At 40.7% G+C, this 27790-nt stretch overlaps 1 protein-coding gene across 4 annotated transcripts; it reads left to right on the top strand.

Moving 5' to 3' along the window:
* The first annotated feature begins 41 nt into the window (after positions 1 to 41).
* tnpo1 (transportin 1) lies at positions 42 to 27704 on the top strand. 4 transcript variants are annotated; one of them, XM_083983575.1, is made up of 26 exons: positions 42 to 203; positions 386 to 522; positions 2439 to 2514; positions 3176 to 3325; positions 3879 to 3985; positions 11569 to 11702; positions 12209 to 12290; positions 13561 to 13683; positions 14151 to 14269; positions 14604 to 14664; positions 14942 to 15110; positions 15319 to 15471; positions 15559 to 15784; positions 16188 to 16359; positions 16608 to 16694; positions 16844 to 16951; positions 17247 to 17276; positions 17447 to 17605; positions 20034 to 20121; positions 20210 to 20308; positions 20410 to 20505; positions 22524 to 22599; positions 23582 to 23681; positions 23773 to 23847; positions 24145 to 24284; positions 24384 to 27704. In XM_083983575.1, the coding sequence occupies exons 2-25, from the start codon at positions 418 to 420 to the stop codon at positions 24250 to 24252; spliced, it is 2703 nt and encodes a 900-aa protein (XP_083839701.1). In that variant the 5' UTR covers positions 42 to 203; positions 386 to 417; the 3' UTR covers positions 24253 to 24284; positions 24384 to 27704. The 4 variants fall into 4 exon arrangements, with proteins under 4 accessions (XP_083839701.1, XP_083839700.1, XP_083839702.1 ...); XM_083983574.1 differs by having other exon boundaries at positions 383 to 522; XM_083983576.1 differs by having other exon boundaries at positions 380 to 522.
* Positions 27705 to 27790: the final 86 nt, after the last annotated feature.

Here is a 27790-nt window from a genome sequence, read left to right as displayed (position 1 = left end):
TGAATCGCCCGCAGCTTTTTTTTTCCAGCTTGTTGCGAAAACGGATGTTCCTCCTCCTCCTCCTCCTCCTCCTCGTCCTCCTCCACCACCACCTCCTCCTCCTGAAACAGGCCCATGTCTGAAAACCCCAGACAGACAGACGGTCACATTTCCAGAGAAAGTCGGCAGCACGCGAACACGACACGTCGGTCCAGACCAAACAGGTAAGAAAAAAACAACAACAACAACAACGGTTTAGCTCACGCGCTCAGCTAAACGTTTAAACCGTCAACGTTCTTTTTTTTCAACGGCTACACAGAAGAGACGTCACGTATCGATGGTGATGATGATGGTGATGATGACAAATCCTCTCTAATGTTATTCCTTTTATCCGCAACAGCAGCAGCAGAGCAGCAGCAGCAGCAGCAGCAGAGCAAGATGGAGTGTGAGTGGAAGCCCGACGAACAAGGACTTCAACAAATTTTACAGCTGCTCAAGGAGTCTCAGTCGCCAGATACGTCCACACAGAGATCCGTCCAGCAAGTATCCTTTTTTCAGGAGCTATGTTGTTAACTGTTAGTGTTTTTATTTTATTTTTTAACTGTGTCAGAGTCAACAGGCTAGCCACATAGCTAACACTAGTAGCCGGGTGGTTACCGTTATACGTTAAGCAGGTAGGTAGGTAGGTAGGCTACGCAGGTGCTGCTGCTGCTGCTGCTGCCTTTTCTTTTTCCTAATAAGCTCAGCGTGCTATTAACAAAGCAACGCAGGAAAGCAGGCCGAGTCATGCTCAGTGTGTCTGGGCATTTATAACATGAGAGATCGGTGTGTTAATAATATGGCTATAACTGTTAACTACTACTACAAGTGAACGTCGCATGTACTGTAGGTTTGATCCAGCAGTCAGTCAGGCAGTCGCCTCCCTGTTTGCCCTCACCTCTTGTTATTGTCTAGCAGAGTGGTTGTCAATGTGGGGTCCGGGGACCCCCATGGGTCCTTCAGAGGGTTGAAAGGGGGTCCCCAATTTTTTTTTTCGAGGTTTTACCACATTTTTTCTAGAATTAAAAAAAATATATAAAGATTTTACCAAATTTTTCCCCAAAAAAATTCACGCCATTCGTCGTAATTTGAACGTACATCGACTAAAAGTAATGTTATTCAGTCTCAGAACAAATATTTGTGTATATCTGGTGTTTGTTTCAAAATTTTGTCCAATCGCGGGGCGGGGGTCTGTGGTCTAATTTGTGTCAGTTTAGTGGCACAATCTGAAATCCATAGCCAATTCCTGAAAGTGTTCAGTTAAACATATAGTTTCATTATTACAGAGGAGACCGAGGGAATTGCTGAAATAGTATCACAAGCTGTTTATTGTAATAGCAATGTAATATTAATTGTATTAATGAGGATTGAAAATGTAAGCTCACTTATCCAATTAGTGACTCCCTGTTTGCATTAATCATCTTTAATTGGTTAAAGAACTGCCATGATGTCACACAACACAAAGCCTATCTGCAGGGGCCATGATATAGGCTAGAAGTAGAATTTTATGGAAACATGCACCCTTAAGTATCTAAAATGTACAATTATCCTGTGTCAGGACAACAAAATTAAGACAAAATATCTACATAATGAACAAAGAACAGACTGCAGCTGAAACCTGAATAAAATGTTCTCTGAGCCTCTGATAAAATTAACTTGGTTCATGTCAAACCATCACATTGACTCCGTCTGACTTTACAGAGAGCCGTCAGGATTTGCACCACGATGAAATCCTTAAAAAAGTCAAACATGTTTGACATATAACTACGATGACTCCCAGACCAGATTACTTGGCAAGCATTAGACCGAGGCAGTGAAACAAAATAAAGTGGGGCTGGCAAATGCGGGAATAAAAGCTGGTTGAAAAATATGTGGTTTTGTTGTTATAGCTGTGTAACATGGGAATTGCATTATAAATCTGTCATGTTGCCTGTATCAAATGCAAATGTGCTGCGGTGTCTCCTAGGAGTCGCCACATACTTTTACATTAGAGAACAATTACGCTCCATGCTGCTGCCCCTTATGCTTTTTTATGTGGCTGCATGCTGATCCTAAATGATTTGCTTATGTAACACTTCATATGCACAGCATCGTTAACTCAGACGAGCCACTGTTATAGCCCTAAATATGCCATCTGGCTTCGTAGATTCAGTATTCGGTCATGTCAAATGACATATTTATGACCCCCTATAAACATCCACCCATTCCCCTTTACACACATTATATTATCCTGTTACATTGCACCACCACTTGGCCAGATAAACACCTGCTCTTTCTACATTTCTCCAGCTGAAAAAAAAAAAAAAAGCTGTTTTGGGGCATTATTACCATGTTACAGCTTACAGTGGTAATATGCTCACAACCTTTTAACATACTGTCTGTACAGTTAGCACCTTGTCTTCCTCAACCACTTCCTCCAGAGACTCGAGCAGCTGAACCAGTATCCAGACTTTAACAACTATTTAATATTTGTGTTGACAAAATTAAAATCAGAAGGTAAGCTCTGTGTGTGTGTGTCTGTGTTGTTTTGTTGTATCTGTACAGTGTTCCTAGATCATCCCGGTGGTGTGTGAACGTCAGACATGTCATTTTTATGTAACTGCTCAGTGACAGGTCTGTCTAACCATGACTCGGGTGACCCGGTGGCATCTTTGCCACAGATGATGTGGCACTCAGAATATGGGTCACTCTAATTTTAAACCTAATTCCTGGCACCACTCAACTCTTGGCTTGACTGTCTGCACAGTAGATGACCCAAATGTTAAGTGGTGTTAAGACATTTTAGATGCTGTTGGGTTGTTGCTCATACTTCAGTAGCAACAAGCTGCAAATATTCGGAGCCTAGGTGATGAATAACTGCAAAAGAGTAGCCAAACAAATTCATAATGGAATATATATTGGCAGAAATCCATACAAGTAGCACTTACTCCTGTTCATTATCTGCTAATCAGGAGCTTCGTGTCATAGTTGTTGCAGGTTTAAGTGTATATTCTGCTGCTTGTATGAAATGTGCTGGATTTATTCATAAGGAATGTAAAGGCAGTAAAATCACTAAGCTTCACAATGCTGTAACCCGACTCCACCTGTGTTACTGTGCTCAGCTATGATGTTATTTTATCAGTAAACATTCTTTTGTCCTTTCCCCATCTTCCCCAAGACGAACCAACGCGCTCCCTGAGTGGGCTGATACTGAAGAACAATGTGAAAGCTCACTATCAGAACTTCCCTAATGGCGTGTCTGATTTCATCAAGAGCGAGTGCCTCCAAAACATCGGAGACTCGTCTCCCCTCATCCGAGCTACTGTGGGTGAGTTGCATCCTTTGGGTCCACTGAAAGTGAAGTCTTTCTTTAAGATGCTGGAGGAGGCGAATGCTCATAATTAGATTGCGAGCTGCTATAGCTTCCCTTTTCTTTTCTTTTTTACGACCAATAAAGAAAAATATCCACCCTTATGCTGCAGTGAAAGTCTGTTAAAAGCATTTTTTCAGATCTACATTTTATTATTTTTCCTGTTCACTTCCCCGGCGGTGTAGATTTAATAAAGCACCTCTCTGATACATTGAACCCGCAGCTGAATACAAGAACTTTGAAAATTCGATCCATAAATTTGGACCATGGATTTCAGTCTATTAACTAGTCAAAAGTAAGGATATTAATGTAAGACGTTAAAGCTAATAATTTAAAAATAATGTAACATAAAGATATTTAAATCCTGCATTAAGTATTTTATTTGTCTTATGTTACCAACTAACAAATTGTGTGTATTGTTGTGCCCAAGCCAGCTGATTAAGAGAAGCATAACACAGCAATCTAAGTGTATTCTATACATTTTTGTAACACTGAACCCTCTCCACTACAGGTATCCTGATCACCACGATCGCCTCCAAAGGAGAGCTACAAAACTGGCCGGACCTTCTGCCTAAACTCTGCCTGCTGCTGGATTCTGAGGACTACAACACATGCGAGGTGAGGATGAACACAGTACTGTAGACTGTGGATCGGATCTCGTGATTGTGGGATGTGTCAGAGGGAGCCTACAATGAACAACAGTATTTTTATTTTCAACATTAACACACTTATACAGACAGTACTAGTGCTTGTCCATTGTAGAAATCCTTTTGCACAAAAAAAAAATGTATTTAACGAAGCATATTTGCAATGTTTATATACAAATAAGATCAACATGATGCCTGTAATACTAGGATGCCTCCCTAAAACAGCTAAAACAGAAAGCTTTAGTGCCAAAAATGAAAAACAGTGGGTCTGGTATTGCCAGTATCTATAAAGCTGTGTCTTTGTTTATCACTGGGTCGGGAGTTTTTCTTAAACATATAGAAGAACTTGACTTTTTGTGCACAAACAGCTTATAAGAAATTTGAAAAAAAGTGTGCCTCAGCTCTTTTTCACAGTGCGTGTGAGAAAGAGAGACAGAGCTTAAATGCACACACATTTGTGATCATATGTTGTAGCAGCTCGGCACCCAGCACCGCACGTCTGTTGATTCTTTTGTTTGTTTTCGATCATTATTTATTTAATTGCTGTTGGGAAATGGGGAAGGGGAAGAGAGCTGGGTCAGCTATAAAGCAGCATCTGGATAGCATCCTGCTGGCCAGATGAACGAAAGGCTTTCTCACAGCTGGAGCTGCAGCCACAACCACAGATTATTCAACATGGAATTATTTATTCTCTTTTTATCCTTTTGAGCATGAAACCATATGACCCCATTTTCCAACATCATGGCACAGGTCACCCAGAAAACCAGAAAAGCCTGTGTGATGTGAACATTAGCAAAAAAAAACAACAACATAGTGTTCTGTTTTTCTCTATACTTCGTCATTATCCAGTTCTTTCTGTTTTGATGAATGTCTTTACCTCCCCTGATTGCTTTATAGTATAATGTCATCAGTCCTTGAGGGCATCCAGTAGAAGTGCTTAATGTCATTAGTGCTTGATGATATCAGCTCTTCTACAGTTACGACATTAAAATGCTCCATTGCAGTGACCACTAAAATTACAATTCAGTAGCCTGGTAGACGACGCGGGATCAGTTGATCTGTGTAATGGTGCCGCACCCATACTTAGACTCACATAAACGCCCTCCTCGTTAATATGCTGCCAGATGCATGTGCCCGTGACATCAGCCACCACCGCAGGGGAAGGTGGATACCTTATATAGGAGAGGATGCACAAACGAAGTAGCTGCGTGTTAAACTGTCATGCTAAATTCAGCCGCGTTGAGGGGCTTTGGAAATGTATCGTCTCCTCGCAGGATTACCCGTCGCTGCACAGAGCGGGAATATGATTATCTGAAATTTAAAGAAATAGTGTGACAGAAATAAAAATGTCTCTCCTTGTAGCACCACAGCCCCAGCCCTCTTATAAATCTCATTCAGAAGCTGAGATTTAGGTCAGCTATTTACTGCGGAGGATCGTCAAGTGTGTGTGTGTGTGTGTGTGTGCAAGGCTTAACACTGGACAGTGACCAAACGTAGCAACTCCTCATAAGACTCACTATGTTTTTGAAAAGCAGCTTGGAGGCTGGAAAGCTTCTTAGCATCTGATGTTGAGGATGGTTCAGTCGGTGCCGGGTGGAAAAAAACGTGTGTCTTGTCGTTAAAGGTGCAAAACTGAATTTAAAACGGTTTGTTGTTTGTGGCATGTTTATGTTCTGTTTCATGGAGATAAAGCAGTAAAGGCTTTTTGTAGCTGTTTATTGGGTGTTTTAATACTTAAATGGCCTGAAAGTGACCAGTGTTGTTTATGTGAATGTGGCAAAAGATGTGGCAAAATGTGGCAAAAAAAATCCCACTAATTCCAGTGATATTATTGATACATAAACATGGATTGTAATTTTTATAGGAGGGGATACTTGGATATAAAGCTGTAGGCGGCTGGTTTGGTATGGAAAACCTGGAAAACCTGGAAAATTATTGACCAATTTTCCAGTCGTTGAAAACAAAATGGAAAATGAGAAAAAAAGAAAGTCAAATGTCCTGGAAAAGCTTGAGTTTTCCTGGAAAATTATTTATCACACTGTGACATCAGCTACCAGAACTCTATTTGACCTTTCCAGACCCCACCAAGGATTTATTTTCAAAGGAGTGACTAGTGAGAATACTAAAGACTGTTGGGTTGATGAGTGTTTCCAGTATTGGACTGCATGTTTGCGCTGTTCTATGAGAAATTCATTTATAATTTGTCATCTTTTCTAAGCATGTAGAGATTACATTTGACAATTTATGAGATTATTTCATAGATTAGAGCCATAGACAAATAATGGGGTTGAGAGAGAAACAAACATTGAAAAAAAACTGGTTAAATGTACAAAATAGAGTACAACTGTGGAAAAAAACATTTCTCCGAAGCATGAATGGGACAGGGGATGTATTAGTGTATGGCGTAATAACATGTGGGAACCCTGATTTGTGTGTCCACTGTCCACTGAATTTCTAAAACAGTTTAGTCCTGCTTCTGTAAATAATGTGAATTTCCATAGTAACCCAAAACCAACAAATCTGTTTGCTCTCGCATGACTTTAATTAAAATATATTTCCTGTTTGCCCTTTGTTGGGGGGAAAATAACCCTCTCTCTACATGTTTGTGAAGTAATTACCTCGCAGTTAATGATTCCTGCTTGAATGTATTTTATTGAGAAAAGCCAATGTGAGTGTTAGAATTCACTGATGTGTATAAACCAGGATGAACACCTCCAGCTCTCCAGCAGACCTTGTTAAAGTTGCACACGCAGCAAATACCCTCGGCGTGCCAAACACATTTCTGAAGGTGTTGACTATTGCCATCGAACCCCCTACATAATCCACACCATTACTGCCAGCAGGTCTTTTGATATCTATTTTGGGAGTATTTTTTAGAGGCTGCCAAGTGAACGGATGTGGAGCCGTGTGCATTTTGTAACCCAAGCAATGAGAAACGTGTTACAACACATTGGCCGAGGGCCTTTTGAACAGTCGAAATGTCCTCTATGTTATGGATTCAGAGACTACACTGTATCTATATCTATGCAACATGATCCTCCCACTGATTCTGATATGAGCGCCACACGGAGCCATGGTGTCTCCTGATGTTGGGTGGAAAACTGTGGGGGGTTTTTAGGTTGTTTTCAGAGCTATTTGGTCTGCTTTAGATGGACCAGGGTTCGTTTCCTGGGATAGTCTGCTTTGTTTGGGCCGGTGTGAAAGCTCAGCCGAACTCTGGAGCGGACCAAACAAGCGAACCCTGGTTGTTGGTCTCAGTTCGCGTGCCAGTGAACCGTGGTGCGCTTCATATGCAGTATGAATATTGACGCTAAGCTTTAATCCAAATAGCACTGTGCTACCATGCTGAAAAATTTAGTAGCACACAACGTTTTTTAGCAGCACAATGAAAATTAAGCAATTTTGATTAAGAGGACATTTTCAAACAAATAAAGTACTTATTTAGCCTAATCCTAACCCTGTAGACTAATATAACTGGCTCTTTGCCTTATCAAGAATCAGGAAAGACAAACAATGCAAATGTGTGCGTGTGGTCACTGGTCACGTGTCTGTTATGGAAGGACTGGATTGGTTAGATAAGAGAAGCTCTGTATCATCTGATCACGTAGCTACAATGCTGCACTTGAATTGGTAGAGAGAAGATTCAGAATTGGTTGCTGAAAAAAATAAATAAATAGAAAAAATATTCACTCACATTTAACAGCATGCAAAATGTTGCATGTACTACAGTTTCTGTCGGAGTCCGGTGCCATTTTCCTTTCTCATTGTGAGAGTGAAATGTAGCTGCCTCGCTGCCTAACCTGATGGTCATATTAAACAGCTTGCTGAGCCACGATTATTTGAGAAGAGAGAGAGGAAAAAAGAACAATTATGGAGGTAACTGTGGTTTTATGGATGACGGCCAACTAGCCACATATGGTGGCGTATATAAAATAAAACAGCTATTTTAACATGCTGCCGCGTGTTTGCTGTTTGTTTTTGCGGGTCAGGAGGGAGGGACTTCCCTTGCAAATTTATCCAATCGACGAGCGACGAGCGCCCTTTTCAACTGTGTGACATTTTTCAGAAAGTTTAGGGTGCTTCAGAAATGGCAGCGTGAAAGCAGAATCGAACCAAGTGATAAATGCAACAATAGTGCAACTTTCATCTCCCCAATCGAACCAAGTCCTCTTGGTCAGGTGTGAAAACGATAGGGTGGGAATCTTTTGCTATCTCACGATTCGATTTGATTCTGATTTTTGGGCCTACGATTTGATTCAAAATCGATTTTTTTCGATTAAAAACAATTTGATTTATAATGATTTCTGCTTCAGTCTATTGGTGTGCAAAGGATCCTCATGATCTATCCAGTCTGCTTTGCAAGACAGAATGACTCAAGTGTCTTTTTCACATTGAGTTTTAAACATTTATCCATGCTTAGATGGAATTGTTGAAACTGTTGCATAAAAGCAATATCACATATTGCTAAAGTAACAAAATTAAAAGTGCCTTTTTAATTTTTTTAAATCGATTTTGGGACATTTTATATAAATTCTGAATCGTATTAAATGAGAATTGTGATTCTTATGTGAATCGATTTTTTTGGTACACCCCTAGAAAACGACCTTAAAATCAGTATACAACTTGTTTCATCGAGAGGCTGCAGCTGCATCACACATCCCGTGCCTCAAGTCCTGTCTGGTTTGTGGTCAGAGATCAGCCGTTTGCAGGAAGAGGAAGAGCCCCCCCAGAGCCACCACCACCACCACCACCACCATACTGTACCCCTCTGCTCTGCACGCTATAAAAAGACATGAGCAGGTGTGTTGGATGCCAAGTGCAGTGTTTGGTGGATGGCTTTATATAGGTTTTTAGCCTGGGGAGGGGGGCGCGGTTTTACTGTTTTGATTAATGGCAGTTGGAAAGCGGTTTGCGATGCTGTGGTGGTGGTGAGGGTCAAGTTTGATGCCACTCCAAAGGGTAAATGATCATGTATAATACTGCTTTGCCACCTCGGTGGCTCATGTGAACAGCAATGTAATTCAAGCTCCAGCAGCAGCAGCAGCAGCAGCATGAAGCCTGGGGGGCTGTTTAGTCGACTAAATGCATACCTCTCTCTGCTCTGGCTCGCTGTCATCGGCGAGACTTACATTCTCCAGTTTAATGACCGTCCATAGCAGGACTTGAGGGGGGGAGGAGGATTACACTTTGAGATGCTTCAGCGTCACAGGAATGTCTGAAGGCCACTCCCGTGTCTTTGCCCTTTCTCTGTCGATGACATTCGCTCGCACAAACACCTATATTACATTTTTTGACGTCGGTGGCAGGCAGCCTCACGTTTCCACACAGCCTCAGTTAGAAAAGGATTTCTATGAACTGAATGTGCATTTCAGTGTCTGCGCAGGCTGCCCAAACCTTACGCTCATTATTCATTCATTAGTTTGACAAAAGGAAATAACTGTGAAGCTGCTACATTACTATTTACTCCCATATTTATGGATTATCCATTAATCTTAATGACTGTTTATCCTGACTAATCTTTTTGATCCATAAAATATCAGGTGTTGTATTGTTCTCTTCCTGCCATAATCCACACGATTCAGGCTGCATTGATATAAACAGAGAAAAGCAGCCACAATATTTTATTTTTCCAGTTTTGCTTGGAAAATAAATTAAACACATTTTTCAACAATTGTTCAGTCAGCCCAGTGATGCATTATTTTGTCCTTGTGAATATTTTAAATCTTGTGCTAGTAAGCTTTATCACACCTAAATCTGGTGAGCAAAGTCTCAAAACACATTTTTGTCGTCCCAAACATGCGCTTGCAAAGTGCCGCTGAGCAAAAACTGGTAATAATCAAGTTAATTACACGTTGCCTTCTCCTGTTTGTGAGTGACCTTGACACATTCTCATCCTTAACCTCCCTCGTCTTATTTCATCCCTTTTTACACCTCCTCCTCCACATTTTTTTTTTCCTCGAGACCATTCTGTATCTGTCATCTGAAAAGCAATGCCGACATGGGAACAGTTTCCATGGAAACACATTTGAGACGGCGTCAGTGTGTCAGTTGCTGCGCCGCTTCTTGTATCTGCTCTTCACACTGCATTTTTGTGAGACACACTGGAGTCTGCAGCATATCGTGAGCATGCATACTAACCATCCGTCAAGCAGCTAGTATTAAGAGGAGGTGTGTGTGTGTGTGCGTGGGTGTGTGTGTAAGTCTGCCTCTTTGAAGGTTATTAGAGCCGATTGAACACACTTTCTGACAAAAATTGTAATAAAATCCTTTGTATGACCTTTGCATTTTTTAATGTAGATGCTTATATCACATGTGTGGTCACAGCAGCGCCAAATCAATTCAATATACAGTTACTATTGTTACCAAGGTCTCCCACTGCACTGATGCTTCAGTGATGTTACCCACTTATACGTTGCGTTGGAGAAAAAGGAGCAGCAGATGTGATGTAATGTGGCCGTAGCGTTGTTATAGCAGCAGGGATGGAGCTGCAGTGGCTCACCTGGTGGAAGTACCTGCAGCCAGCCATAGATATACATATACTGTATAAGAAGACTAGATGACTCACCTGAAGCTGCTGCCCAGTGACATGGCGTCACCACACAGCCGCCACCTTTGCGTCAGTCAACTCGCACCCTCAGAGCGCTAAGCCTACGGTGCATACATGAAAAAATAACCAGAACTTGCTCATTTTCTTTACTGCATACTTTAAAGGGATAGTTAAACATTTTGGCAAATTGGCCCATTGCCATAATCCGTATAGTCTTAGGTAGGTTTGTAACCTTTACAAATGTCTGTGCAAGCTATTCTTAGAATGGCGGAGCAGAGCTGCGAGCTGCTCAGAGCTACGCTACGGAGGCTCATGGGATTTCTTGGTTTCCCTCATCAAACTCATCAAATACACAATCCAACAACTCTAAAACGCAAAGTTGTTTTCGAGGCAAATTCAGAGACAGCTCGCCGAAAAACTGCCCCCGAAGGGAACCCGCATCAGCGGTTTTGCATGAATTTACCTTGAAAACAACCCTGTCTCGTGACGTTCTGTTATTATTTCATAGCGTGGTGAATGTGCAGGTCATAACTTGTCCACAAGAGCGTTTTGGAGTTGTTGGATTGTGTATTTTATGAGTTTGATGAGGGAAACCAAGAAAACCCAATAGCCTCTGTAGTGTAGCTCTGAGCACACCGTTCTAAGAACATCTTACACCGTCAATTAAAGGTAACGAACCTACTCCTAAAACTATAGGGATTATGGCAATGGCCCAATTTGCCAAAATGTTGAACTATCCCCTTAAGTAATAGCAATTTACTGACAAAATTTCACCCAGTTGGGAGTAGTATTTTTGCCTGGATCACCTATCTACTGCAGGTAGAGTCAGAGCAAGTCGGCTGACCCAATATGGCCGTCTGTGAGTTACGTCTGCACGTAGTTCGATCCACCCACTTGCCTGCAGCGGCCTGGGTTCAAGTCTGACCCGGAGCCCTTTGCTGCATCTAAATAAAGGCACTACAATTCTCATCATTTTGTCTTTTTATGTCTCTTTCCTCCCCCCTCAGGGAGCCTTTGGAGCCCTGCAGAAGATCTGTGAAGACTCTGCTGAGATCCTGGACAGTGACATGTTGGATCGACCTCTTAACATCATGATCCCCAAGTTCTTACAGTTTTTCAAGCACAGCAGTCCGAAGATTAGGTATAAAGTTTCTCCTCCTACTGTCCATTTTTATGAACTATACTGTTAACTGCTAATTGTGCCTTTTAACCTAAATGCCATTTAATGGAGTATAACTGTTTTCCACTGAATACATTTATGGCTATGCCCTTAAAATGTCCACGATTGATGATGCATGATAATCTGTTCATTGTACAAAAATAATCTAAGCCATATCTTATCTTTTATCCTATGAATTAATAATCTTCTACTGCTCAGTATGTTTTTATGCAGCAAAATACATTCACAGGCACATACAATATGTGCAGAAGACAGACTAAAGGTCTGTTTAAATGTACAGTGGAAGTCTCAGTCTGTGTTAACGCAGCATATCTTTTTACTGCATAAAAGACTTCCTCGTATTTGGAGGTTAAATTTGATGCGATGAGGCAAAAAGAAAAAAGTAAAACAGAGGCTGCATTCATAGAGGGCAACATGTGAGGTAAACACGCTGTTGTGACTCTTATGTGGTGGATATTGTGTTGCAGGTCTCATGCCATCGCCTGCGTGAATCAGTTCATCATCAGCAGGACTCAGGCTCTCATGCTGCACATTGACCCTTTCATCGAGGCAAGTGTGACGTGTTATGCATTACCGTCTGTACACAATTTAACATGTAAAACAAAGCGCTCCTCCTCCAGCTTCAGTAAATAATAGCCCCTGCAGAGACAGTTTGTCTGAGGTCTGCCTCTCAGCCTGTTGCTTTATAAAGCCGCTCAGTGTCTGTTAGAGGCCTTGTGCAAAAATTATGGCAGCACATTGTGAAGCTTCTTTTTTAATCCCTTGTTAAATTTTTAACTCCCCATCATGGAAAGGTTCAAGTCGTGATTTGGTTTTACTGCAGATTTTATGAAACCCTCAACTTTTTCTGGCTATTTTAAGTTCCATCAATCTTGCTACTTTTTAATTGTTTCTACTGCTGAATGTGGCTTTTATATTTAACGATTGGAAGGAGAGATGACAAAGAATAAGTGGCTTGTCTGACTGATCTCTGTAATAAATTGGAGAACATAAACATGCCTTCAAAACAGCAAAAATAAATCTATTTTTAAAAGCAGGAAGCATGATTAGATTATATTCTTCGCTGCATGAACCTGTGTCGAAATCTTGTCAAGAAATGTGAGACAAAACATCTCAAGGTTTTGTGCTTTTTATAGCAACATGTAAAAATGTTCCATTCTTAAAATGTCAACCAGTAATGAAGTGGCGAGTGTGGAATAATACAGAGATAAGAAGTCTGCTGGGATGACAAATTGAAACTTTAATCTTTGTTAAACAGGACAAACTGCTATAAAACATACAGCGAACATTGTTTATTGTTTATTGTATCCTTTGGATCCCCATTAGTCTTCATAGAGACTATTATACGACTATTCTTCCTGAGGTCCACATTAAATCAAACAATTATGACAAAAATTACATCATTACAGCATTTATACAAAGAATTACATAAGATCATCATCCTAAATATATCAACATGATTATAGAAATGTATATAAAATAGTACAATGTGAATGTGTTAAGTTGTTCAACAGAGATGTATTAACATGCTTGCATGATTTCCTAATTTCATAGTAGGCTATTGCAACATAATATTATGACGAAACACAGCATTCATAAAACACAACACAACACTCATAAAACAACAACAAATCATGACATGACATTGATACCAGAGTAAGAGAATACAATGGGATCTATTACTGTACTGGCTTTGTCCCACCCAGCTCAGCTCACATATTGTACATTTATTGTTTTCAGTAGTGGTGGTGGTGGTGGTTGTTGTTGTTTCATATACACTCCAAACATTTGACCGCGGTGTCTTTCCGTCCTCCCGTAGAACCTGTTTGCTCTGGCGACAGATGACGAACCAGAAGTGAGGAAGAATGTGTGCAGAGCTCTGGTCATGCTGCTGGAAGTCCGCCTGGACCGTCTGCTGCCACACATGCATAACATCATAGAGGTGAGCGAGGCCGGAGAGGAAACGAGGGCAGGGGTGTCAGGCTCGTTTAAAACTGGTTTACAGTAGAAGAATTGCATGCATTTAAAGGACAAGTCTGAATTTCTGTATTTATTCATATTATTTTGATATTTAGGGGTTGGGGTTACACATGTTTATGTATGTGTTTCCTGACAGCTTGTCCCTCTGTATCATTCACCCTTAAACACTTAACTGGGCCACACAGTTGCACTGGATCACATGTTGTTTCTAAAAACTATGATACCCAGTGGTTGTTGTAAATTATTGAGCATTTTAAAAATGAAACTAACCCATTTTATGGCATTTGTCGACCCTGATGTTTCCCTGTGGACACACGTTAGACCACACATGTGGTTGCATTTGTATTTTTAGACTTAAAATATTCATTTTTGTAAATAAAAACATAAAATAGTGTATTTAATATGGAATCTCTCTTAATGTCATCTTAGTACATGCTCCAGAGGACTCAAGACCAAGATGAAAACGTTGCCTTGGAGGCCTGTGAGTTCTGGCTTACTCTGGCTGAGCAGCCGGTGTGTAAGGAAGTGCTGTGTGGACACCTCTCTCAGTAAGAATACATCTACACACACATATATACACACACACACACACACTCTGGACACAGACAGACAGTCCAGTGCTAATATTGAGAGCTGTTGATTCATAGCAACCTTGGCAGTTAATCACCGAGGACCTTGTCGTACGTTGGTATTCTGCTCTCTCACCTCGGGACGGCTGATTAAGAACCCTGGCTGTTGACCTCAGCTACAACATCTGTCACCACACTGTCACATTAAACCGTGCCCACAGCAGGAGCAGGTGTGAGTGATTTCTCTCGTGCGCTCCGACCTACCCTTGCCCTTTGTTCACATCATTTTTTTCCCCCCCGGTTTCCGTTCCAGGCTCACTCCGGTGCTTGTCAACGGGATGAAGTACTCTGAGATTGACATTATCCTGCTCAAGGTCAGTTTGTGTTGCTTGATGTTTGTACCTGTAGATAAAACGATGAATTGTACCATAACTCAGGATGACGCACAGATCAATTAAGTGGTTTATGTGACTGTAGATGTACAAATACATGTGGTATTTATCATTTTTTACAACAAAAATGAGTAGAAGTTGATGTAATTACAAACATAGACACTGACTTAATTCAGATTCAACCTTCTTTCTAATGGTCACTATGTTTTTGATTCACTAATAACACTTAGTTGTCGTCCACCTGTGCATTTGTCATCAGGGCGACATCGAGGAAGACGAGGCCATTCCCGACAACGAGCAAGACATCAGGCCGCGCTTCCACCGGTCGCGCACAGTCGCCCAGCAGCACGAGGGCGACAGGATCGAGGAAGAGGAAGACGACGACGACGAGCTGGACGATGACGATACTATCTCTGATTGGAACCTGCGTGAGTTCAGTGCCTGTGCACATGGAAAAACGTCTCGATCTACTCCCCACAACTCCCTTTTTTTTAACTGATTGAGAGCCAATAAGGAAACACCAAGTATATTGATGCCTTTGTTTTGTGTTTGTGTGTACTCTGTGATGTCTGTATGTTTGTCTGCACACTTCTGTGTCTGTCTGCATGTCTCTCCTTTCTTTCCTCCGAACGTTAGGTAAGTGTTCAGCAGCAGCGTTGGACGTGCTGGCCAACGTGTTCAGGGATGATCTGCTGCTGCACATCCTGCCCCTGCTCAAAGAGCTGCTCTTCCATCCAGAGTGGGTAGTTAAAGAGTCTGGCATCCTCGTGCTGGGGGCGATCGCTGAAGGTAAGAAGAGACAGAGACAGTATTTTGAATCAGAGGAGAAATGGTTGCTGGAGTTGACACTTTTTTTTTTTTAATCCCTGTCTCCAGGCTGTATGCAGGGCATGATCCCATACCTGCCTGAGCTCATTCCCCATCTGATCCAGTGTCTGTCTGACAAGAAAGCCCTGGTGCGTTCAATCACCTGCTGGACGCTGAGCCGCTACGCCCATTGGGTTGTCAGCCAGCCGCCAGATACTTACCTGAAGCCCCTGATGACGGAGCTGCTGAAACGCATTCTGGACAGCAACAAGCGTGTGCAGGAGGCCGCTTGCAGGTAAACTCATGTCATTTACAGCACATTAGGAACTCTGCGCTACAGTACATCCCAGTCACCCACTCAATCCACACTTCACACTCCTTCCCTCTGGCCAACGGTACAGAATGCTGGCTTGGAAGAAAATAAAATTCAATAAAAGCTTCATCCCATATGCCATAAGAGAACTAAATAAGAAAATGAAAAGAATATAATCATGGGGAATGCATATGTAAATGTGGGAAATCTATCTATCTATCTATCTATCTATCTATCTATCTATCTATCTATCTATCTATCTATCTATCTATCTATCTATCTATCTATCTATCTATCTATCTATCTATCTATCTATCTATCTATCTATCTATCTACATTTGGAGCTGAAGGGGGAAAATATTTACTCTGAATCTCTCCTGACCAGTGCCTTTGCCACTCTGGAGGAGGAGGCTTGCACAGAGCTGGTGCCCTACCTGGCGTTCATCCTGGACACGCTGGTGTTTGCTTTCAGCAAGTACCAGCACAAGAATCTTCTAATCCTGTATGACGCCATAGGAACGCTAGCAGACTCAGTTGGACACCATCTGAATAAACCGGTACGCAGAACAGAGATGTGTGGACTCGCTTTTGTTTCACTTCACATTTCTATTTCATCTTCCTCATTTTACTTTTGTGGTTGTGATAGACTAGATGTGTTAAAAAAAACAAAAAAACAGCACATCCTCTCTTGCTTCCTTTGTTTATTTGTTAACATGTTTAGATGAATGCGTAAAAGTCATGATGTAGTAATTATCATTCATTCCTCGCTCATTATTTGCATACTGTGTGTTGTTTTATTTATTAGGAGTACATCCAGATGTTGATGCCTCCGCTAATCCAGAAATGGAACCAGCTGAAAGATGAAGACAAAGATCTGTTCCCTTTATTAGAAGTGAGTGTGTTCTCAATATGCAGCTGCGTCAGTGTTGTTCGTCCAAATTCTAACACGAAAACACCAGATCACTGACCGTATCCCCCCCCCCCCCCCCCCCCACCACACCCCACCCCCACACCCCACCCATCCCCTGCTGCTTCCCTCAGTGTCTGTCGTCAGTAGCCACCGCCCTGCAGAGTGGCTTCCTGCCTTACTGTGAGCCTGTGTACCAGCGCTGTGTCAACCTGGTCCAGAAGACCCTCGCTCAGGCCATGGTGAGAGTGAAGGACCCTCAAATGTCTACACAAACATACACACACACACACACTCTAGAGTTTATTATTGTGTTTTTCACTCCACTGCAAGGTTAACGTTAATACAACATCAGAGCAGCTTTAACAATGGATCACATAACAGGAATCACTGGCACTGATCAGGTGGACACAAGCATGACTACAAATGAGTGCTGATGTTGCTCTGTGTCTGCTGAATATGTGTAGGATGTTTGTTTGTGTACATGTTCAGCATATCAACTTTATAAGGTAAGAATAGGTTGTGCTCTATTTATAGATTGTTGCACTGCCCTCAAGTGGAGAAAAGGTGAACTAATGCATGTTTAATGTGCAACTAAACAACACGTTAAATCACCACAGTTTCAGGATAGAAGTGAATCAAAAATTTTCATAATATTTGGATTATCCAGTATTTAATCATGTTCATTTAATGTTATTATATCTCGCTTTTGTCTTTTTTTCTCATGCGTCTTCTAGCTTCACCAGTCACAGCCGGACCAGTACGAGGCCCCTGACAAAGATTTCATGATCGTAGCTCTGGATCTTCTCAGTGGGCTGGCTGAGGGTTTGGGAGGCACCATTGAACAGCTGGTTGCTCGTAGCAACATCCTCACCCTCATGTACCAGTGCATGCAGGTAGAGAAACTGAGACACTGACTGCAACACTGTTCCTCTCTCTCTGTCTCTCACACACAAACGCATTCAGTATGTTTACATGCACAGCTTAATCGAGCTATGCTCAAAATTCGATTTTGGCGTCTAATCGGACTTCTGTCCTTGTCCCAGTTTACATGCAACTGAAAAAAATGAATAACTGATGGTACCCGCCTCCTCAGGGGGCGATATGCGTCGTTTCAGCGGGTTAATATGGCCCCCTGTCCTGTTGACTTTTCTGTCACAGAGTAAAAAACTGAATATAAACAACTTAAGCTTACAGTTTTTCTCAGTCGCTTTGGTGCTATTCTCAGATCAGAATGAAAGTTCTCATAACTATTAGTTCAACCTCCACAACATGTAGTCATTTGTCCACATCATAGTAGCAGTTTCTCCTTCCTCTGAACAAATTGCAAATGCTTTTGGACATGTATCAGTTGCTCTCATACAATTCTCTGCTGTTTTACAACATTATCATTTGTTTATGTCCTGTCAGTCAAAATGAACTATACTTTTGAACGCTGAATAGTCTTTCCCTATAAAACTAATAGTCCTCATTTCATTGCTTGAGTCATTACATACAAAATTCTTGAACTAGTTTTCAAAATCTGTCGAACTAGTTTTAAATGTTGGGAGAAGCACTGTGAATTCAATTATTCAAACATTTACAGTAAGGAACAACAGGTATGTGTGGTATTGGACAGTAATTCAGCACTAAACAATCTGCACTGCTGTCATTGTGTCAGGCATTACTGTAAGATACAGTGGGACATTTACATTTAGACTTACAGCTTCACTAGAGAACAGATTTACTGTATTGTAATGTATTACAACAACCACAGTAAAGATTTCCCATCTTTACAGTACAGTACTGTACTACAGCATTTTACAAGTAGGAAGCACTTTTACAGTATTGTACACTACAGTAATAATGGTTGATGCAGTACATGTACTGTACATTACTGTAATTGTACTCTGCATCACATAGGATTACAAGACAACCTCACAGAGGTGGAAGAGACTGAGCCCATTACAAACAATGGCATAAGGTTGAAAGAGATACAATGTAAGGAGGACATTACTGTATCTTTGGGAATATTGAATCTGTTTCAATCGCTACAATTGACAGAGTGATGTAGATGAAAATGTGACTGGAACGTCTGGATAGTTGTACCCAAAGAGTGTTTCTTATGTTTGTTGTAGATGACTGTAGTGTATTTTTCCTTTGCACAATGCTGTGAACAAATCAGAATTGCAAAGAGCATATGCAGTAGAAATGTGAAACATACATATTCAGTATCTCCACTAAATACAGTAATGTGTAACTTTACTGTAGTTTTCACATGGCTGTACAAGTAGTCGTGTATAGTGCTGTCTTGAGCATTTTCAGGTAGTAGCATCACTTTCTGCATTGGAAAACACTACAGAATAAAGTGTCCTAATGAAAACATGACAAAGCCATTTGACTATCTTGTTCATAAACGATGGTGTCAGGACTTCTCATTTTGACGACACTGACAGTTTCATTGACATGAGTACTTGCTTTTGAGGGATGGACAATCCATTTTGAGCAAGTGACGCGCTTTTGCAGGTCATCCACTAGGTTTTGCAGTTTGTGATAATTGTTCTGAGAAATGCACTAACTGTTGTGCAAATGTTAAGAGTGATGTGAGAATAGCACCAAAGCGACTGAGAAAAACTGTAATACATTCTCAACTACAGTCCCCAACCATACAAATGACAGTCCACGGGCTTTTTTTTACAGTAATAAAACACAACCTCTCACTGGTTATATTGTGTGAAATGCACTGAAATGCACTGAATCGCCGTTTTTTTTCTTTACTTGGCGGGTCTCGGGCGGCTTCTCTGCTCCACTTTGTGCCGTCTCTACTGTTTTGGAGCATGCGCACATGCATTGTCCAGTTTAACTACGATTAAGGCGTATGCATGCTGATGAAAAGTTGGAGTTGGAGAACTCCGATATTAGTTGGACTAACATGTTTACATGCACTTCAGTTGTCCAGTTATAGTCGGATTAAGGCAATAACTAGTTTTTTTTTTTTCAAGTGTCATGTAAACGTACTGATTGACAACAGATCCATAAAGTTTTTACCGTCCTCCTCCTCGCTGGTCTCTTCATTCGGGTGGGGCAGAGTGAGCTGCATCCATGTGTCAGGACTAGGCTCAGAAGCCAGTCACAGTCTGTAATAATAAGCTTTGGAGCTGTATTATTGTTAAGTCATTTATTTGCCACCTCCGCTCCCCCCTCCCCTTAGAGGCCGCCACAAATAGAATCTCATTTTGCTGCGAAAGCCAGCCAAGTGTATCACATGTCACTTATCTGATAAAGTGAAGTGATAAAGTCACTCGCATTGTTCACCTTCTGTTGTTCTCTCCCATCTGTTCACAGGACAAAATGCCAGAAGTGCGTCAGAGTTCGTTCGCTCTGCTGGGGGATCTGACCAAGGCTTGCTTCCAGCACGTCAAACCATGCATCGGTATGCTCTGCGCAGTTCACTCTCAAACTTTGTTTTGGCAATAAGTTGTCGGCCAAGTTGCTAAGTTGCCTCGCTTTGCTTCTTCCAGCTGATTTTATGCCCATACTGGGTACTAATTTAAATCCAGAGTTAATATCTGTGTGCAACAATGCAACATGGGCAATTGGAGAGATATCCATACAAATGGGTGAGTTCTTCTCTTTGAACACTTTTTTCACAATATGTATTTTTACACTATATATTGTGTTACAGCGTCCCAACATCTCTTGTTCCTGTTCACACCTACAGGGCCTGAAATGCAGCCGTACATTGCCATGGTGCTGCACCAGCTGGTGGAGATCATAAACAGGCCCAATACCCCAAAGACTCTACTGGAGAACACAGGTACCACTCGGTGGCAGTGCTGAGCCAGCCAGCCAGGTGGCCACACACACACACGCACACACATAAAAACAGGAAGGTGCTCACACACTCAGGTCCATTCAGCCAGGATTCACCACACACACACACACACTAGGGTGCCTGCCCTGCCCTTTAATCTTTGTCCAACAACCCTTCCCAAGCCTTGAGCCCTTACAGGTTTCGCTGGTCTCACCAAAGTATGTAAAAAATTTCATCCACTGATTTGCAGCCTGGCAGCGCAGCTTGCAAATGGGGATTTAAGACAATGCAACCCTGGGCAGGGCCCTGGTGTGAAATTCTTGACAATCTTGAATCAAGCGAAACATGTAAGCGCCCAGTCTTGGAATTAACTAATGTTGACTGACCGCACCAACACTTGGAAGGCAGAATATTATTGAACAAACCAACAAAATGCAAAGCAACAGCCGGTGTGTGAGACGGATAGGTGAGTTCACAGCCTCACATAGTTACTGTATGTTACCACAAGACTTCAGACATAATTACTGAACACTTGAACGAAAACTTCCCATCAATGATTGAGAGAACATTTAAACTGACTTAATTTAGGGCACCTAGCCTAGAGCATTCTTTAAAAGAGGTTACACTCTGCTCTTGTTTTTACCAGCCGAATTGGAAAATGATAATGTGACGACCCGGAGACACTATATCACACAAAAAAAAAGATGCATGCGAGGGTGAAGTGTAACCTGCCAAAATTAAAAAAAGGAAAAAAACTAGGGACTCTGTAGATGTGTTCCTGTTTGTTTGCTGTCAGTTTATTTGTTGCTTTTATTTACTGTTCTTTAAATGTGGATGCATATCTGCCAATAGATGTTAAATGTTGTTAAGAATGGCCAATGTTTGATGCAGGATACATGATAATCCAAACGACTGTGTGATTCCAGTCTAGTCTACAAGAAACTATTAATGTTTGCATCTGACCCGTGAATGTTTTCACCCGTTGTTGCATGTTTTCAATGTAAAAAAAAAAAAAAAAATTGAAAACACGACAATGGACCAAATTGATGAACAAAATTTTAGATTTTCCGACCGTGTGTGAACCCGACGTCTGTCTTAGAGCTTTCTAAGAGGACCACTTCATCGGTGGAACTTGATTTAAAATAGACTGCCATGTAACGCCCGCAGTTAAACGTGGGAATGGCAGTAAATTCTTTGGCGAGTGCGCGTCAGCACTTTTTTCATATTGCCTCTGATCAGCTGATCCTGCATTGAACTTTACTCTAATGAGCATACCATCTGCTTTCTGCATGTGTCATTGGACTGTTCATAAATGCCTGTTTGTTAATGAGAATGTTGCATAGTTTTGTGTCTCTTAAACTTAGGTCCTCCCTCCTTCTCTGCCTCATAAGAACCTGCTGTGCTGGATACTAGTCTCCCTCCATGTAGTTGGCTTGGAGTAATCTGTCATTTCTTTTCAAAAGAACGAAAAAAAAAAACCCACACATTTCTGTTTTTCTTATGGGAAAAAAATTAACATTTGTGAGTTTAAGGGAGAAATCTCTGAGAAAAAAAAGACAAAAAACCAAGTGAACTGCTCCTGTTTAGGCCAGTCACATACAGTACACATGCTGCACCTTAGCTAGCCTGTGTCTTCTTCTTAACATTTTTAATTAAAGCTAACAAACTTCAATCAGTCTCGTGCTGTAGTAGAATTGAGCAGCTGTTTGAGCCGTATGATTTCTGAAAGCAGATGCCATTGTTTGCCTTTTTCTATGAATGTCTTGTCAAAGTTGTCAATGTGTTCTCCCTTAAACGTGTTGTATGTTTTTTTTAGAGTGTCATATTTTACATTCCTCCCCCATGACTGACGGGGCAGTAATAATCAACACTAGTGAAATCTTCTGTTTATTATCATACACAGATTCTGTTGATTTATGTCTCTGAGTTGTTTGTTTTTTCTTTATTTTTCTCCTCCCCTCCTCATTGCTCATGTCTTGGTTGGCGTTTGGTGGTGTGTAACCGTGATTGCGTTACCTTAGCAATAACAATTGGTCGTCTTGGTTACGTTTGTCCTCAAGAGGTGGCACCCATGCTACAGCAGTTTATAAGACCCTGGTGTGTATTATTCAATCTTTTATTTAATTCATCTTCTCTCTGCTTTCTTTCTCTCTTCTCGTCTGTCTCCTGTTGCTCCCTTTCTTCTCCCCTGTTGCTCTCCTCCTCTCTCCTCCACTTCTCGCTCTCTTTCTCAAAAGGAAGCCTTTTCTGTTTTCTTTTCCTTTTTTCTTTTTTTATTTCTTATCAGTTTGTAATCATTGCCAACCATGTGACTAACCCTGTCCTCTTTTAGGTCCTACTTGTGATTTGTTTTTTTGCCTCAGTAGCACCTTCATGTATTATACATTAATTTGTTTAATTTCTAGTTTTTTGTCATTGTTAACTGTCGCTAACAACCTAAAAGATGCATGGGAACAGATTTTTGTCACATGCCTGCTGGTTCAACAACAGAGAAAGGATGCAGTCTTTGCTGCAAAAGAGCATTCCTCGATCCCTTTCTCATTTAGTAGTCACCCAGCTGCATGTGCCTGTCCCAAAAATGACCCCAGTGACCTTTTAGAGTCAAAAAAAATAAAAACGTAATGTTATTGTCAAGGTGCTATAAGATGAGGTTTTGCTGAACACACTGCTCAGACAAAAGTGAAGCTATAAGAACTCAAATTAGTTGTTAAAAGTGAAAGAAAAAATGTTTTGTTTTTATTTTAATCTGTTTTGTGTGCATGCTTGAGTAGTTGTTACCTCAGGCCGTGATAGACACTATTACCTCCTCACATCTTTGTATACATAGACTATAATATGTATTTATTGAACAGGAAGACAAGTATTGATCATGATAAGATAACACATTAACATTACATTTTTACAAGGGCGGAAATATGTTAGATTTGTGTATTTCTCACCAATATAATGTTAGTTAATTGATGGTGTAGGCGTTTATTCATAGTGGCAGTTGTTAGTGGATTTGTCCACGTTTCTGAACTTGTTGCCTGAGGACTCAGGTCCTGTGTCTCATGTTAAATCTGGCTGTCCGTGTCATCAGGTGCACCTCTCTACGAAACATAAGAGACAATGAGGAGAAAGACTCTGCGTTCAGAGGAATTTGCACTATGATCAGTGTAAATCCCGGAGGTGTCGTGCAGGTGAGAGAAACGCGGCAGCAAAGATGATGGTCACTGTTGTGTTGTTGATGACAGATGACAATGTTGCCTCACCTGTCTTCTTCTGGAACAGGACTTTATATTCTTCTGCGACGCAGTGGCCTCCTGGGTAAATCCAAAAGACGATCTCAGAGACATGTTCTACAAGGTAAAAGCTGAATAAATTACACTTCAAATGACTGCTGGAATTGCATTTAATCTTTTCTTTTTTAAAGGAAAATAAGCTAAACCTCATTTAGGAGAGAAGTGGGAGAGAAGAGTATTCTATTCGCTCATTTTATGATTCATTTCTTTCCCCCATTTCAGTCACTAATCTGCCCCCCAGTGGTGGAACTGGCAGCACACTCTCAATATCAATAACCCTGTCACGCACCAGATCTATTTTGAATTGCGCAGGGCCTCGGATATAACTTGGTATGAACTTGGTGCCGGTGTTTGATTTCAGATCCTTCACGGGTTTAAGAACCAAGTGGGAGAGGACAACTGGAGGCGATTCTCAGATCAGTTCCCCATGCCACTGAAGGAACGGCTGGCAACCTTCTACGGGGTGTAACTGTTCCCACAGCAGGGTGCCTCATCACTGGGGTCAGTTTTATTGCCGATTTTCAATATTTGATGTAAACAGATCATGCTCGAGCTCTAATGTTGCCTCTTTTTTTTCTCTCTCTCTCTCTCTCTGCACAGGTCATTGACTATGGGAGACAAAATAGGGAACCTCTTTTACCCAGGGAACATGTTACCCTTTACTGGGGGGAAGGGTCTGCCTGCTGAGGGGAGGGAAAGGGGTGCGGACCCCTCCCCGACACTGGTGGACGGGGTGGGAGGGAGGTGGGAGCTGCAGTGCTCGGAGCCCCTATGCACAGACACAGGGGGAAAGGGACTGGCAGTACAAAAACCTTATCGTGGGAGGAAAATTCATATTATCGCATCTCAACCCAAAAATAATGAAATTCATCACATTCTTCTTTTTTTCTCTATTTATTCCCCAAAACGTTTTAATTTCTGTCAACCAAACTACTGAAAAGACATGCAAAAGCAAATATGGAGGGAACTTTGCAAACCTCTAATGAAGCATTTGCTTTTTTAAAATTTTTATTTAGATGAGTTTTCACATGCAGAAAATGGTCTTCAGTGCCAGTGCACTTCTATTAACGTGTCAGCCAGGTACAGTAAATGGCCTGTGGTAGTTTAATGAACCAGAAGAATACATGTGGAACTGAAGACTCTCAGTTCTCAATTAATGAAGTGAAGTTAAGAGATATTTTCTCTCAATACAAAGATAGCATAAAGCTAAGGAATAGGAATTACGATAAGAACGCATCGTATTGGATCCATCTCTGGCGAAGATCATTTTGCAACACTGCGTATCATGACATGAAATAAGTTATCACGTATATAGTTATCAGCTAATTTGAGTGTTTCCTATTGTTTTAACAGGGCAAATGCTGTTAATTAACGTCACTGGAGAGCACAAGACTTTCTTTTTAAGAGCAGCTTTTCTGGGAATAGGTAGCATGCTTGTATCATTGTGAAAAGCTGTAGAATATTAGTGATGTCATTGCCCTGTAATGAGGTTCTTCTTTGACCTTGTAATTTATCTACTTACAGTATTTTTCTGTTATTTTGTTTCGTTTCCTTTACCAGAGAATTACGGCAATCAGCTGTAATGTAGCATGACTGGGTTTACACACCGACTTTAGGCAACGTGTAAAAATCTTGGCTGTGACGTGACGTTGGAGTGAATATCTCAGTTTGGTCTTGTGGCGTGAATGTGACATGGACATTCATCCGTCAGCAGGCATATCAAAGCTTTAGATGATTTAAAAAAGAAAAAAAATCCTCTACATTGTCTGAGCCTCGTGGGAGAAAAGCGAAGGAGAAGCGCCGCAGGTGAACGTCCTGCGGAGTCAGCCATTATTATCTCTGTTTCTTGGACTTAAACCACATTCACAACAACACAAAATCCTGTCTTTAGTGATTTTTTAGTGAACCATGCAGTCCTTCAAAAATCAGTGTTGAATATGTTCATTTCTCAATGTACTGAAGTTTTCCGTTATTGGTTGTTTGGCTTCTTGTGCTAAAAGCATGATCTTGAGGATGACTGTGTTATAATGTTTTGGGTGGTTGTGTTTCGTGGGGTACTTGGATGCTTTCATCTCTTGCATGTTGGTGGCCCCTCACACCCCAACATATAGTGGGAAGGAGTTAACGGGAGGGAGGGGAGCTTCAATTAAAAGGTTTAAAAAGTACATAGTAACCACTTAGGTATTGCAACACTGGGACAGTTAGAACTTAATTAATAAATCTTGCTGGAGTGTTCTCCTTAACCTTTTACCCCATAGCTGGATGTATAGTTTTTAAATACTGTGAAACTACAATGTTATCGTCTCTGGTTGTTTTTTGCGACGTTATATTTTATAAAGCGTGTAAGTGTTTAAGTTACAGATAGGCTGAATGTATTCCATGATGGGTTGGAGAGATAGGAGGTTATTTTTATTGTTATTATTAATATTATTATTATTATTGTTTTTTTTTAATGCCCAGCCAGTCATTTTTCCTCTGCTGGCCAGAGTAATAACTGCAGTATTTTAACCTTTTGCAGTGCACATTACATGCACTTAAGATTTCAATTTCAAGTGCTTAAAATGAAAGATTTAGCCAAACCCTTAAGAATATGACCTTAGTGTTAACACAGATTATTAATAAAGTATTGCTGCTAAAAAAATATATATATTTACCTAATGCAATAAGTAACTTGATGCAATTGGGTTAATAGATCGTAAAAAGTAGTTTAGTGTCTCAGAAACCTTTAAACAATGTGAAACATACAGTATAGTAGGTGGTATCTTAGATTTAATATTGAGGCAAACAATGTAGGATATAATGCATCATGGAATACAGAGGCAAAAACTTGTATGTGCCACATCATTTTGTGTTTTGAAGTGATTTTTGTCTGTCACATTCCAGCTGTTTGGCATGCAAAAAAATGGAGTAATCACAGCTTGGTGTGTGTACACAGTCCTGTTATTCTTTCATTGAAAGAGTGTAGGTCTATGAAACACACGAAACAATCCCCCCCCCCACACCATTGCTGTGCTGTATTTCTGACTCGACTGCTGCTATACATTGTAGTTGTGTTTCACTACTTGAATATGTGTTTTCTATGTGTTAACCTCAGGTCGTCTGTGTTCAGTGTTATTTGTTTTTGTTTTTTTTGTTTATCCCAATGTGTACGCCTTTATCCATCTCCTCTCGACAACTAAAGATTAGTCAAACTGTAGCCCTTCATATTTAAAAAAAAATGGGTAACCGTGGGTGTTAATTGACATCAGTGTAATATGTGTGCAACACATCTAGCTGTCAAATGTGATTACAATTGCAAAGCAGGAGGAAGAATCATCTGGAAATGGTAACTTGCACATACTTTATGTACCTTTTGTCAAAAGTGATTGTTATCAAACTACGATAAATATATAGTGTAATGTGTACACAATGCCTTGAGAGCAAGTTTTGTTGGTGTTTTGCAATAGATATACAGCATACTGTATCTAAAGAAACATGTAATACCTACTTTAAAAGCAAAGAAATAGGTTGACAATTTGCGGACATAATGTTATGAACATAATGTTTGCGAATATAGGTTTGACTTTCTATGAAGCTTTATTGAAAATTTGTATTTTATAAAGCACCCACCAATATTGAAGAATGTCTAGTCAAAGAACTCCTGTATTCTCATTTAGCCTTCAAACTTGATTAGACTATCTGCCTTCATCTTTTTTGCTATTAAAAGCAAAAACATCATTTTGATAGACATGGTTTGAGTTATCTTTTTTTTAATAAGCTGCTGAATTTTAAAAAAGTAATACTTTTGGGGCCACCAAATATTTTGGATCATGCAAAGAATCTATATTGTACTGTAGTAATTTTGTAATATTTGTAAGATGATATAGTGAGTGTGACTGGTTACCATTGCTTGAATCTGTACATTGTTCCAATAAATTGTTTACATTACTATGGAGTTTGTCTTATATTTTTTTCACACATTGCAGAACATTTTTCCATCTGCAGCTTAACACGTATGTTGGAGGAGG

The sequence above is a fragment of the Trachurus trachurus genome (assembly GCF_905171665.1).
Source record: "Trachurus trachurus genome assembly, chromosome: 12".
In the NCBI taxonomy this organism is placed as follows: Eukaryota; Metazoa; Chordata; class Actinopteri; order Carangiformes; family Carangidae; genus Trachurus; species Trachurus trachurus.
The sequence above is the reverse complement of the archived record's forward strand: the minus strand, read 5'-3'. Positions and strand labels throughout refer to the sequence as shown.